The sequence below is a fragment of the Aethalodelphis obliquidens genome, unplaced genomic scaffold (assembly GCF_003676395.1).
Source record: "Aethalodelphis obliquidens isolate GAN/ISIS:26980383/991018 unplaced genomic scaffold, ASM367639v1 scaffold12, whole genome shotgun sequence".
In the NCBI taxonomy this organism is placed as follows: Eukaryota; Metazoa; Chordata; class Mammalia; order Artiodactyla; family Delphinidae; genus Aethalodelphis; species Aethalodelphis obliquidens.
In genome coordinates this window covers 30,529,186-30,544,237 of record NW_020837956.1, presented here as the reverse complement: position 1 = coordinate 30,544,237, position 15,052 = coordinate 30,529,186, and the positions used below count along the sequence as shown (strand labels likewise).

The following is a 15,052-nucleotide window of genomic DNA, read 5'->3' as shown; positions in this document are numbered from 1 at the left end:
GAGAGGGACTGAGGACATTATTATCACTCCTGTGTACTGTCTGCTTGTTGGTTTGATTTTCCTCGTTCTGTTCCAAGATTGGATGTCAGGCCTCAGGATGATGAAAGAGTCCGATATGCCACTTAATCTTCACCCTTTCCCTCTCAGTATTGGAGGCAGTCATCTTGTTCGTTTTTGAAGGCTGTAGTCAACCCACCAAGAAATACAGCCAGGCTAGAGGGGAGTCCAAGGATGCCGCAGAGGGTCTCCCTTTGTCCTATGACGAGAGGAATTATGCAGAGGCTAGCAGTACTCGAGTGAGCACGATGTGTTTGGCCAGGATCCTGCTGAATCACTGAGCACAGTCAGAAACCTGCTTAAGTGCTAAATCACAGACAGTTGCACACTGATACGGACGATAGGAGCACAGAGAGACAGAACCATTTGGTGGGATTGTCAAGCAGGAAGGAGAGAACGTGTTGGATGTACACATTTTTCTTCCCCCCAGACCTGCTGGTTTGGGCCACGTTCTGCCACCTCTACCAATCCTTTCTTAACTTTCCCCAACAACTAAAAGAGGACCTTGATTTTCTACAGTAATTGAAATCAGGCAGACCTACCTGAACTTGACTCCTGTCTCTGGCACTCATGAGGTGTGGAACTTTGGGCAGACAGCTTCTCTGAGCCTCAGTGTCCCACCTATAACATGGGAATGTCAGCACTTACCCCTTACGGTGGTTGAGGAGGGAGGGGATGTGTGTGAAACACTCGGGAAGGTTCCTGGTGTGTTGTAGGGACTCGGAAAATGCTAGTTACCATTTTACGTGGCGAGGTCACACCTAGTATGTGAATGCCCTAAGCAGGGAGTAAACTGACATAAATTCGCGTAGAGAGGTACTGACTCATTTTACATGTTTTCCAAAAATCCAGTTTTTTGGACAGAAATCATGGTAACGGGAAATGAGGGAAGGCACAAGAAGTCTGAGTTTTGGGGGAAGGAGAGAGAAAAAGACAGCCTGGGATGTTATTCGTGCATGACATTCATGTCCACTGGGCATCAGACATTCATGTCCACTGGGCATCAGACATTCATGTCCACTGGGCATCAGACATTCATGTCCACTGGGCATCAGACATTCATGTCCACTGGGCATCAGACATTCGTGTCCACTGGGCATCAGACATTCGTGTCCACTGGGCATCAGACATTCGTGTCCACTGGGCATCAGACATTCGTGTCCACTGGGCACCAGACATTCGTGTCCACTGGGCACCAGACATTCGTGTCCACTGGGCATCAGACATTCGTGTCCACTGGGCATCAGACGTTCATGTCCACTGGGCATCAGACGTTCATGTCCACTGGGCACCAGACATTCGTGTCCACTGGGCATCAGACATTCGTGTCCACTGGGCATCAGTTTTTGTAAAAAAGATGTATTTGGCTAAACTCACAGTCTGTCCCTGGGCCAGCCCCGTCCTTCTGGGTGATGAGCCAGTGCCCAGCAGTGCTGGGGTTTCTTAGAAGTGCTGAATAGCCTAAGGACTTTGTTAATTTTTGTCTTCAGTAATTAATATAGTCATATCAAAGCTGCTTGCAGTTAATTCATTATCTCCTAGCCAGATTAATCTTACCTTTCTTTAAAATGTGCTACATTTGGAAAGGCGTCTGCTAGGGAAAGGAAGCCTATATATATGTGCTGTATCCTTTAAAAAAGGCACAACATTTCTGCATTTCAAGTGAAACACAAACGTCTGGGGCTAACCCTTGGAGGTGCTGCTGGGAGTCTGTGGAGGAGAAAGAAGAGGAAGGGGGAGGAGGGTGTTAGCTCCTGAATTGATCTTATTTATCCCTGTTGAGATTTCTCTCCCTCTTTTGCCACGTGTCCCATCTCAGAAGTTCAGTTTGGGTAATGCTGCAGTTTTCTCTGGATCCTTCCTCATTATCATCTCTATTAGAGCTGGAAATTCACTGAAGGGTTGCTCTGGCCACTGTTGGGACCGGCTTGGAAACCGTTCCTGCTTTGCTCCCTCTCAAGGCCCCCTGGGTGTCGGTAGGCCACCTCCACTTGTTTGTTGTTTGGTTTGGGGTCTGTGGGCTCCCGGGGTAGGGTTGAGGGCAGGCACTGCGTCTTGTGATCCCAGTGCCCTGGATAAGACTGGGCAGAGCTTCAAGTATAATGAAAGTTTGTAATAACTGACATAGCTGGAGGCACTGCCTTCAGTTCTTTCTGCAGCTCAGAATCAATCTTTTCTTCTTTATCTTCTCCTCCTCCCCTTTGAACCTAGCATTGATTGGAAAACGTGAAAATCAATGGATAGATGCTTGGATACTAGTATAAATCTATGGGAATGCGCCACCGTGAGGCAAGGCTTACCTTGCTGGGAATTGAAGGTTTTTTTTTTACTTTCTTTAACTTTTTTCAGAGCGAAAAATTGAAATTTGTCCTTATATTTGTTTTGATACAAACTTAATTCTCCCCCATACATCACACACACACACACACACACACACACACACACACACACACAACTAGAGAACTTTGATCTAACACCTGTAGTCATTTCTGGTCTGTGAAATATGACAATGGCCAAATGAAGCAAAATGGAATTTGGCCAGCCTTCGAAACCTATTGATTTCAAATTAGAGCGGCAGTATTCATTCTGTCAGCACAGTTACACTCAGAACTTGGTCTCTAATGTGGATTAAAGGTACTCATTTAGAGGTTTATAAGTATATCCTTGATGAATTAGCTAATATTATGAATTAGCTAAAATAATGCTCCTAGAAGAAGCTGCGTGGGAGGTGACTGCAGTCCTAATTCTAGTGCCTCGTTTTATCCTTGGATATTTTCTTGGCCTTGGGGTCAGTGGAGATGTCCCACGTGTCCACTCCAGTCAAGATCTGAGAGTCCTGGGGCCTGAAAGTGGTTGTGAATCCCTTCCTGATGTCTCTGTAGCCACGTGTCCAGTGGGAGTGACGGGTCCCTGAGAGTTAGATGGGGCTCTAAGATATGGGTCTAATCAGTAAAACACCCAGAACAATGAGTCTGAGATAAAACTTCTTGTATGTGTTTTCCCCTTGGAGTTACAACTTGATGCATGCTTTCTTCTGCAGGTGAGAGTGATTTCCCAGCGACTGCCTTGGCCAGTAGAACCAGAGAACAGGATTCTTCTCTTCTTTTTGGCCACTAAATGCCTCTGTGCACCACACTTTCCAGTGAAGGAAGAAGGGCGGAGCTTCTTGGATGACGATGGATATTCCACCGGGCAGGATGAGGGCAGAGTGTGTGACATCAACACCACAAGGGTAAGCGCTGCCTCTCTGACGTTTTCTCTGACACCATTACTTATCAGAGGAAGGGGAGAACAAACCTTACAGTGCAGTGACAGAAATGAAAGTCAGACATCAGGGAGACTCTTCCGACTGTAAAATCCACTGGGCAGTTGGGGCAGATGACTGAGGGAGGAAGGGAGAGTGCCAGCCTGGAAGGATGGGGCTGCAGTTGTCCTGGGGGACATGGCAGGTCAACTATGGAAGATTCTGTCGTCTTTGTGGCTCACCCCCTTTTGTTGTTTGTAGTTCAGACTTGAGGGAATGACACTACTGTTATTGTGACAAGGTTCTATTTGTGTCCATTTGAGTCAGTCTGGCTTGAAATCGGTGCGTAGACCTGGGGTTGGTAAGAATCTCACTCAGGTCACAGATTGAGGGCTTATTGGCAGTGCCTGGCCCGGGGGTACATTTTTGTTTGAGCCACATAATGTTAAAAACTTTTTGGATCAATTCTAATTACAGTTGAGATATACCACGTAAAAAGCAGGGTTTCTGGGTTTTCCGGGAACACTGTAAGATACACCTAGACTGGCCCTCTGTTCCCACAAGGGACTCTGGTGCTGAGTAGCCTTTGCCACTTAGACAAGCATGGGTGGTTCACCACAGTCCCCAGCCTGACCACTTCACTTGTGTAACTTGTTTGGCCACTGGAAGCATTTCATTTCGCCATGCCTGATCTAGACCCTTCTGCTGGCTCTTTCACAAAAACAGTGATAGTTTTTGCTAATTCTTCCAGATAAAAGTGTCTTTCGCTAGACGGTGGACAGCAATTAGCATAAGGGGCTGTGGAGATGACGAGACCTGGTCCCCTCTGCAGAAGAGCTTGGAGTCTAGTGACAGCCGTGGTCAGACTTGTGGAGGATAGAGAACTGTAAAAACACTATAATTCCTTGTGGTAGGGGCTCAAATAAAAATGCACCTGCAGGGCTGTGGGAAAAGGTGAGCAGAGCCGGCAAGCAGGGGCAGGGGTGAACTATTAATTTGGCGTAGGTGCGTTCAAATGCTCCAGTACTCCCTCTTCTGGACACCAGAATGTCACTCTGACAGCCGTTTGTATGTGCGTCCCTCCATGTCACATGACTCAGGTGGAGCTGTGACTCAGATGGAGCTACTGCAGAGTTAAGGCTCCCCTCTTGGGGCAAAGTCCACATTTTTCCTGTTTCTGGTTGAAAATCTTTCACCTGGGGTTCTTTGCTTTTTACACATAGGAGAGATTTCTGGCTTTTTGTCTCACTGAATCAGCCCTCCGAGCAGCCTTCCTGCTTGGAGATGGGCTGCGTGGATTACAGGGCTCCCTGGATTTTCCAGAGGGGATTGGCCACACTAAATAGAGTCCAGAGGGAATAAGTACCACTCTAATATGACTGGTCCAGGTGGAGGGGGCAAGAGAGGGAAGGGAGTAAGTAGGGGCAGGAAAGGGGAGGTAGGGATACTGTTACCTTAATGTCTTATTTTTGGAATAAGGTTTTACATGTATCTTATGCTTTGTGTTTTCAAAAGACGTTTGCATTTGTTATTGTATCATCAAGGTGTGTACATCATCTTTTGTCGATCGAGAATCTCCCACCCAAGGTCATGTAGCTGGGGAGCGGCAGCTCAAGCACAAGTTTTCGGAGTCTTGACGTTTTTCTCTATTCTTTCGTTGCTTCTATAGTTCAGCACAGATAAGGGGACCTGGTGGGTTCATTTCTTTCAATTCAACATTTAAAAGTTGGGTTTAGGTGATGAATGTTCTGAATTAGGGCGACCTGGGACCTATGCCACTGGTTGTCAGCTGCACTTAATGCTGTTGGAACATGTCAGATGTGGAATAGACCAGGAGGGCGTTTCCTTGCCGTTTATTTGGCCAGTGGGAATCACACTTTATATCCAGGCTTCCTCACTGGGCTGGGAAGAACCGTTTGGAAGGCTACTGGGGGGATTGGCTCCATGTAGAAGGCTCAGGAGGCCCAGGAAATGCTGATCCCTGGAAACAAAGACTTAAATCCAGCAAGCTCTTTGAAGTTTTGTGTGTCCTGTACTCTGGCTCTGGACATGTCCTCCTAAATGTCTCATAAACAGCTGTTTCTTTCTCAGGATTGTGCTATTTTAGCTGCTGTAAAAACGCTCTGATTCACAAAGGCCTGAATCAAGGACCACTAGCATTTCCATTTCCAAATTCACAGTCAGGGTGGACCGTGCAATGCCACTGACATTTCATTATACTCTCTGCTCCTCTGTGGCCCCACATTGACTTCTGATTTTCTTTTCCTTACACGTTACCCACCCCACTGCACGGGGAGCTTGCTGTAGGAGAAAATCATCACCAGGGAAGGTTCCTGGTGAGAGGATGCTCAATACTTGGGTGTGGATTGAATTTAGATTTTCAAGTCTGTTTACATTTGTTTAGTTTTACTTGGAATATTCTCATATGGCATGGCCAGAAATACAATTTAGTATGACCTACCCTTTTTAAAAACATAAATTATTTTTCTTTTAAATTTAATAGAATGAAATACAGCTCTTTCAGAAGAATGTTCCAAAAAGATGGCAGCATTAATGCAGAAAAATGCCCCCCGCCTTTTTTTTTTGGATTTCATGATAGGACTAATGTAGATTTTGGACAAGTGGGAAGGAAAAAAGAATCAAGGTTTTCTGTTTACTTTTATGGAATTGATTTTAAAAAGTGGTTCTGCCCAATAAAGCAAGTACAAGTGGCTTGTATTTGTTTTGCTTTTGTTACTTTTCTGAGCAAATCAAGTGCATTATCAAAGCCACTCACGCACATGTGTGCATGTATATGTCTCACCCTTGAAAAGACACAGTTCTGAGAGTATTTTTAAAGTGATTTTGAAAGCATGAGGCAAAGAGAGCGGTAAGAGGTTAATGGCTTTGGAAAGGCTTTATGGGTGCCACTTGGAGAGAAGTGGATCAATGTGGGTTTTCTTTTAAGCTGCCAGAGAATATCTTGGATTTTTGACATCTGTTCTTTCTTTTCAGTCTTACAAATACCAAGAGGAACAAGGTGGCCACATACCGTATATGGTGTTCTCACCATGAGTGATTTGGGTTGATAGCAGGCAGGACGATTGATACAATGAACCGAAGCTCTTCTTGGGGAAGAGAATGAAAATAGCATTTGATTTTTCTACCTTGTGGCCAGATGCCTTTGGGACCCACAGATGTGCCTGATTTGAGACCACATGTGTCCTTGGCATGCTAGTACCAAATCTCCTACCAAAGAATCTAGCATTCATTAATGAGGATGACTGATAAAATATGTAAAATTGAAGATCAACCAGTCCCTCCTTCCTCCCACTTAAAAAAAATTAAATACTCATATTTGAGGCATACTGGAAAGAGTTTGCCCTGTAAAAGCTGTATAATGTTGGCTAAACTATGAGCCTCAGATTTCCCTGTTTGCAACATGGGGTGTAGGATCTACCCCTTAGGACTGTGGGAGAATTAAATGAAATGATTCAGTCATTCAGGGATACTTACACTGAGGTACTGCTTGAGATTCTGGTAGTTAAAAGGTGCACAATAGTGTATATGAAAGCATTTACCACAGCGCATGGCTCAAAAAGGTGCTTAGTAAATTTTTCTCAAAACATTGTTGATGGAGAATTTTAACATGTACAAAAATAGAATAATGCATTAACCTCCTCTGTACCCATCACTCAGCTGCAACGATTGTCGTAATTATTAATTCATGGCCATCTTGTATGACAGTGCCTCCACCCTGTCCCCCCCAACCCCACATCAATGGATTATTTTGAAATGAATCCTAAATGTAGTATAATTTTATCCATAGATCTTAGTGTATATTTCCAAAAGATAAAGATTCTTTTTGAGAGCATAACTACAATACCATTAGCACATTGAAAAACTGACAGTTATTATTTTATGTCATCAAGTGTCTAGTTTAGCATTCATATGTCCCTGATTTTCATATGTTTTTTTTTTTTTTTTTTTCCGGTACGCGGACCTCTCACTGCCGCGGCCTTTCCCGTTGCGGAGCACGGGCTCCGGACGCGCAGGCTCCGCAGCCATGGCTCACGGGCCCAGCCGCTCCGTGGCATGTGGGCTCTTCCCGGACCAGGGCACGAACCCGTGTCCCCTGCATCGGCAGGCGGACTCCCAAACACTGCGCCACCAGGGAAGCCCTTCATATGTATTTTTAAAAGCATTTGGCTAACTCAAGTCAGTATCCATACAGAGCCACATGCTGGATTATTTGATATGTCATGTGTTTGATCCATGTCATTTGTCCTGTATAATTTCCCACAGTCTGGTTTTTGCTGATTGCATCCCTATAGTGTCTTTGAACATGTTGCTCTGAAGTCTCTATTTTACTTCAATTGTTAGATCTAGAGGTTAGATCAAATTCAGGTCTGACGTTTTGGGGGCTGGTATAGTTCAGAATTGTGTATATATTTCCATCAGGAGGCACATCCTATCTTGTTGTCTCTTATTGTTACACCAGGCTTGATCAGCGGGTTCAGGTATTGGTCCTCTGATCTACCAGTTAGGAAGCTCCCCATCATCTTTTTATCTGGGTTTTAGCAGCCATTTATGATCATTGTCCAGATCCGTTATTTCATTATGAGTTGCAAAATGGTGAGATTTTAATTCGATCATTCTTTCACTGTTTTCCAAAACGGCTACCCAGAATGCTTGAGGCTTCCAATTTCTCCACATCCTCACGAACAGTTATTGTATTATAACACAATACAATATTGTATTATTATTACTTTTTGATTATAACCATCCTAGTAGTGTGAAGTGGTATTTCATTGTGATTTTGACTTGTATTTTCCTAATGACTAATAATATTGAGCACCTTTTCATGTACTTTTTTTTTTGCGGTACGCGGGCCTCTCACTGTTGCGGCCTCACCCGCTGCGGAGCACAGGCTCCGGACATGCAGACCCAGCAGCCACGGCCCACGGCTCACGGGCCCAGCCGCCCCGCGGCATGCGGGATCTTCGCGGACCGGGTCACGAACCCACGTCCCCTGCATCGGCAGGCGGACTCTCAACCACTGCGCCACCCGGGAAGCCCATCTTTTCATGTACTTTTTGGTCATTTATATATCATTGGAGAAATGTCTAGAAAATCCTTTGCCCATTTGTCTTTTTACTGTTGAGTTGTAAGAGGTTTTTTTTTTAAATCCTATTCTGGATACTAGACCCCTATCAGATATATGATTTGCAAATATTTTCTCCTATTTTGTGGGCAGTTTTGCTAGATATGTCCAAATTCCCCTTCATAAGATTCCCTTTCATTTGTATTCCCAGTCTGTGAAAGTGTTTGCTTCCCCATATACTTGATAATAGAGTATGTAGTCCAATTTTTGGATTTTTTTTCCATTTTGGTATTGGATATGATACTGCACCGTAAGTTTAATGTGCATTTATCTTACTATGAGCAAGGTAGAACTTTTTTTTTTTCCTGTTTTAAGACCCATTTGCATTTTTTTCTGTGAACTGTCTGTTCATATCTGGTCCGTTTTTCTATATTGTTGTTCTCTTTTTTCTTCTCTGTCTACAGCTTTTTACATGCTAGGTATATTAACCACTTGTCTGTGATGTAAGTGGCAAATATTTTTTCCCGTATTCTCTTTTTTAACATTGCTTATGGCATATTTTTCCATACCCAAAATTTTACTTTTATGTAATCAAAAATTTTTTGGTTATTTTTTTCTATAGTTTTAGTCACAATTAGAGAAGTTTGTCTCACTTAAAGAGGAATTGACCCATGTTTTTATTTAGTGTGTGCACAGTTAAATATATATATATATATATATAGAGAGAGAGAGAGAGAGAGAGAGAGAGATATGGTTCACACTAAGTGTGGGTGTATGTGTATATAATATACATCCCTTTATATGTACATTTACATATAACTTCATATATAAAATATGTACTATATATAAATATATATTAAATATATAGAGATATACCTTTGATGCAGCAACTATTTTCTGAATGGGAGTAAATGATGGCTGTTAAATAAATGCTGGCCTGAATATAGGAATCTTGTGAATAGTGATGTTCAGTATCTGCTTTTCTTATGCCACTTCGGATGTGTGAGCCAGCACGCTGTAGAGCAGAGGGGTTGCCTAAGGAGCCCTGGCTTGGGTTTTGCTCTAACCCTTAATAGCTGCATGATGCCCATTCATCTCTTCTGATCCTGCTTCCTCATCTGCAAAATCCCAAAGTAATAGTGAGGAGCAAAGGATATAAGGATTGTTTGTAATTGGCCAGGGACTAGCTGTACGTAAGGGAACCTTGCTACAGTCTGTAAAGGTGGGCGTCTTCTTTTTGCCTGCCCTCCATAGGCTGCTATGGGCCAGACACAGCCAAAGAAATCAACACTGTACTCTGGCCGCCGTGACGCAGAGAATCTCGTCTGGCCCTCTGAGCTGAAGCATTTGATCTGATCCAGAGATGCTTTCCTTTTTCTTTCTTCTGAAAGACCCACAACAAGAGATCCCTGGTCTTATGATGTGTGTTGCTTCTGTGATTAGACTTTGAGGAATGAGTGGACCTCAGAACGGGCTCTCTTTTACTGGCATGGAGTCAATACAAAGCAAGGAGGACAGAGCAGGAAGACGGATATTATGGTTGATAACATTGTTCTTTGGAGAAGTGACTGTGAAACGGTTAGGAAGTGGATGGCACAGTCTCTGATTGAGACTGACTTGAGCAGGTAGTATCATGAAGGCAGACAGTGGCTTTCTACCGTGGTGGGTTTCCAGGAGTGCCAAGGAGATAAAAAATAATCCACCAGGAGATAATGTCCACTCAAGCCTTAACGCTAGCTTAGCTAAAACTAGTTCCTTGGAACATTTTACTACCCTACTTGCCACGAGCATAAGCCTGCTTTCAGAGGTTCCATAAGTATTTGGACCAAGCCGTAAGCTCTGATTTAAGCCCTTCAGAGAAGATCTCTAACTAAAAATAGAAAGCAGAGGCAGAAAAAAATCAAGTCTTTTAAAGAGGTCAGCAAATCTATGAAGCTTCTTGCCATGCCAGGCTGAGGTCTCTGGGTTCATGGGAACACATTCAGTGCTGGTGAGTCCAGAGCAAACGGCTATGTATTCCCTATGACACTAGGCTTCCTCCTAGGGTGGATGGCAGAGGGCTATGTTTTCAGGCTGCGTCCTCTGGGGTGTCCTTTTGAGAGGAGGAATCTCTCGTCTCGCCGACAGATTGGGCTTTGCATAAACATAAGGGCAAGAAATTCCTACTTGACCTTTGTGTTTCCTCTAAGGATGTCACCCACTAATGCAGAGTAGAAAACACATCCTCCTTTTGACTTTCCACTTCCTTATCTTTTCCTTCCAGTCAACCACCAAGTCCTGTCAATTCCACTTCATAAACTTTTGAATTTGTCACTTTATATACGCCACTGCTGTATGAGTTTGGGTCCTCTCACCTATTCTATTGAAGCCCTACCTCCTTGACTCCAGCCATTCCCACCAGCAGTCTTCCCTCCTGCTGTCAGTGGGGTCGTTCCAAGTTACAGCCACAAATATAGCCACGCCCACTTACTGATTAAGATGATTTAGTGGTCTTACCTACAGGATCAACTCCAGACTCTTTAGGTTGATACACAAGTCTTTTTACAGTCTGGCTTGTGCCCACCTTTTGATACCCTCGGTTGGGAATGTCCTTTTCCCTCTTTGCTCAGCTCTGCTTAAACCTTTAACATTTGACCTGAATAGAACCTCTGCCATGAAGCTTCTCCAGACAGAGGTCATTGTTCTTCTCTCAATAAACCCAAAGATGCTTGACTCATTTCTGTTATAACACTTCCCACATTGGGTTATTAGATTATAATAAGGAAAAAAATAGGAAGGGATGGGGGGGATGTGTGTAGTGGAAATAGCATGGGCTTGGGGGTTAATCCAACTTGGGTTTAAATCATGGCTCTACTCAACTTCTCTGAGTATCTATTTTCCTATACACCTACCTTATAGTACTGGAAGGATTAAAAGACGTAATAAAAACAAAACATCTACTGGTACTCGGTTGGAACTTAGTATATGACAGTTTCCTACCTTTCTTTTATTTGCATCATTGGCTCTGAGGAAGTGTCATTCTATTGGATGATGGTCAAAATCTATTATTTTTCTCTCTGAGAAATGGTTCTGGTACATCTTGGTTAGCATCAAGAATAAAATAGCCTGTGCGTGCTGGGCCGGTATAGACTTGGGTGTCATAGATTGGGAGCGTGTGGGAAACTGTGAAGGGAGGGAGGAGGTGGCAGAGGAGCCTGTTCGTGTCAGGAAACTGATAGTGCAGTTAACTTGAAAAGGTTCCCTAAGTCAGTTTCTTCCCTTGTGGATGTACCTGAAATCCCATCCCATGAAGTGTAACTGTATCTTTTAAGATACTTAGGGACAGGGAGATAATTATATCCTTTTGATTGTCCACATCGAAACGTGGGGAATAGGGCTTTTTCTAAACAGAGTGAAACCCTGGAGCGTAAGAGGAAACCTACATCTTTTGTAAGAGCTGAGCTGAGCCCCCAGGGATGTGTGGGTTGTGGACGAGGTGCAGAGCAGAGGACAGAGCTGTTCCTGAGGGTGCACGACCAAGCCCTAGGGGCCAGGAGAGATGAGCTACAAGCCGGGCAGCAAGTAGCCTGTCACGTCTGAATTGAGCATTTCCAAATGAAGAAGCCTCGTGGTTAAAACTGGAGATGCTTGTATTGTGTAAGTGATCCCAAATGCATTGCTTTTGGGGGAGTGGGAGGTAATGTTGGATGACTAAAAAATAGAGAAATAGGAATTGGGGTTCATAAAATTTATATGGCAGTCTTTTTCCAAAAAATGGATATATAAACCCATTTTTTTAAAAAACGAAAACCAAAAACCTGTTTTGTGTCGATTCTCTTCTAATCAAAAAGGGGATAGCGTATTCTTTTTTTTTTTCCTGTTTCCTGTTTTGCTTTTAATGTAGCCCATCATCCTGGAAAGGGCAGTTTAAAAATAAGCTTGGCACGGCTGGCTGCATGGGACAGGGCTAAATGCCGTCTTATGTTCCTTCCAGGTCCAGCGTGAACTCCATCTCCCTTCCCAGCCAGCTCTCCGCCGCCTGTATCCACCATGGTGTTTGGTGAGATTTTCCATCGCCCTGGACAAGACAAGGAACTTGTCAACTTGAACGTGGGGGGCTTTAAACAGTCCATCGACCAGAGCACCCTCCTGCGCTTTCCTCACACCAGACTCGGGAAGCTGCTCAGCTGCCGCTCGGAAGAGGCCATCCTGGAACTGTGTGATGACTACAGCGTGGCCGATAAAGAGTACTACTTTGATCGGAACCCCTCCCTGTTCAGATACGTTTTGAACTTCTATTACACGGGGAAGCTGCACGTCATGGAGGAGCTGTGCGTGTTCTCGTTCTGCCAGGAGATCGAGTACTGGGGCATCAACGAGCTCTTCCTCGATTCCTGCTGCAGTAATCGCTACCACGAGCTCAAGGAGGAAAACCACGAGAAGGACTGGGACCAGAAAAGCAACGATGTGAGTACTGACTCCTCGTTCGAAGAGTCGTCTCTGTTCGAGAAGGAGCTGGAGAAGTTTGACAAGCTGCGATTCGGTCAGCTCCGGAAGAAGATCTGGATTCGCACGGAAAACCCAGCCTACTGCCTGTCGGCCAAGCTCATCGCCATCTCCTCCCTGAGCGTGGTGCTGGCCTCCATCGTGGCCATGTGCGTCCACAGCATGTCGGAGTTCCAGAACGAGGACGGGGAGGTGGACGACCCCGTGCTGGAAGGCGTCGAGATCGCGTGCATCGCGTGGTTCACCGTCGAGCTGGCCGTCCGGCTGGTTGCTGCTCCCTGTCAAAAGAAATTCTGGAAAAACCCTCTGAACATAATCGACTTCATCTCCATTATTCCCTTTTATGCCACGTTGGCTGTAGACACCAAGAAGGAAGAGAGTGAGGACATTGAAAACATGGGCAAGGTGGTCCAGATCCTCAGGCTTATGAGGATTTTCCGCATCCTCAAGCTGGCCCGGCACTCGGTAGGACTCCGGTCTCTCGGTGCCACACTGAGGCACAGCTACCACGAAGTTGGGCTGCTGCTTCTCTTCCTATCGGTGGGCATTTCCATCTTTTCCGTGCTTATCTACTCTGTGGAGAAGGATGACCACACGTCCAGCCTCACCAGCATCCCTGTCTGCTGGTGGTGGGCCACCATCAGCATGACGACCGTGGGCTACGGAGACACCCACCCAGTCACCTTGGCTGGGAAGCTTATCGCCAGCACGTGCATCATCTGTGGCATCTTAGTGGTGGCCCTTCCCATCACCATTATCTTCAACAAGTTTTCCAAGTACTACCAGAAGCAAAAGGACATTGAAGTGGACCAGTGTAGTGAGGACCCACCAGAGAAGTGTCACGAGCTCCCTTACTTTAACATTAGGGACATTTATGCGCAGCGGATGCATGCCTTCCTCACCAGTCTCTCTTCTGTGGGCATCGTGGTGAGTGACCCCGAAGCCACAGACGCTTCGAGCATTGACGAGAACGAGGATGTTTATAACACGGCATCCTTGGAGAATTGCACGGCGAAATGAGCAGGGACGTTTGTGCCTGTACCTCGTGTCCCTTACCGACGTTAGGTTAACACAGCTTTATAAACCTCAGTGGGTTTGTTAAAATCATTTAATTCTCAGGGTGTACTTTTCAGCCATAGTTGGACATTTCACTGCTCTGAAATGATAGAAACGTCTTTATTTTTTTCAGAGAGGTGGATTAAATGCCTTGCTCTGAAATTTATTCTTTATAAGAGAGAGTTGTGATATGATTTTTGAAAAACAAAAGGTAGATGGTATTGGGTGGGATCTCTTGCTACGGCTTACGTATCGTTCTGTGTTTATCATTTACTCACATTGAGCTAACTGTCAATTACTGACAAGTAGAATCAAAGGCCCAGCTGACTGAAGATTACAAGCATGTAAGATCCACAAAACGAGACAAATGCATGTCAACCCATGTTCACGTTCTAAACATGGACATTAGGCGCCTAATAAACTGCCTACTTCAGTATGGAGAATGTCTTGGTCGTATGTTTTTATGTCAAGTAAGTATATTTCAGTATATTCACAATTGGCTTGGGAGGGAAAAGCTCTTTTTGGCACACATTAGGAGCCCTTTCTGTGTGTTTCTGAATTTTGGATATACATCAACAGCGGGCTAGTTCTTTTGTTCAGTAGACTTGGTAGTGGTTGGCGAGTGGGAGGATCACGTTCGTGATTAAACCACACTGTCCAGTGTAACCCGATTATGCGTGTACATGTTTAGGACATACTCAAATTGGCATAGGTGCATGAAACATGTGCCCTTACAGATACGTTTCCAGTATATATTTTCTAATTTCTACTGCTCAGATCAAACCTCATCACCTGAAAATTACGCAGAGCAGAGTAAACTTACACGCTCACAGGCAGAGATACATTCAGTGAATGGAAGAAAGGAGAAATGCTGTACAAACACAGATGTGATTCACTATGGCCAGAGGAGCGAGACTTAAATCACTGAACGAAGCTATGCCAGCAGCTGTGAAATGAGCCAACATTTAAAAATAGCCTGAGAGGCAGTCATGTCCGCCTCTTATGTTTCTACCCCTCATAACGAAAGACACACGTACTCATATCCAGAGCAGTGACAGCAATTCTATCCCAGGTGGAGAGAATTTAGCTAAAATCTTAATTTTGGAGTTGTATGGCGACTCTAACTC

The 15,052-nt window shown here is 44.6% G+C and overlaps 1 protein-coding gene across 2 annotated transcripts in view; it reads left to right on the top strand.

Annotated features, from left to right (window-relative positions):
* KCNS3 (potassium voltage-gated channel modifier subfamily S member 3) overlaps positions 1-14,365 on the top strand; it is a 34,317-nt gene extending 19,952 nt beyond the window's left edge. For both annotated transcript variants that reach the window (XM_027113777.1, XM_027113778.1), the window contains exons 2-3: positions 3,098-3,289; positions 12,358-14,365. In XM_027113777.1, the coding sequence (XP_026969578.1) occupies positions 12,414-13,889 (1,476 nt within the window). In that variant the 5' untranslated portion in view covers positions 3,098-3,289; positions 12,358-12,413 and the 3' untranslated portion in view covers positions 13,890-14,365. The remainder of the gene's footprint in view (positions 1-3,097; positions 3,290-12,357) is intronic.
* The last annotated feature ends 687 nt before the right edge of the window (positions 14,366-15,052 follow it).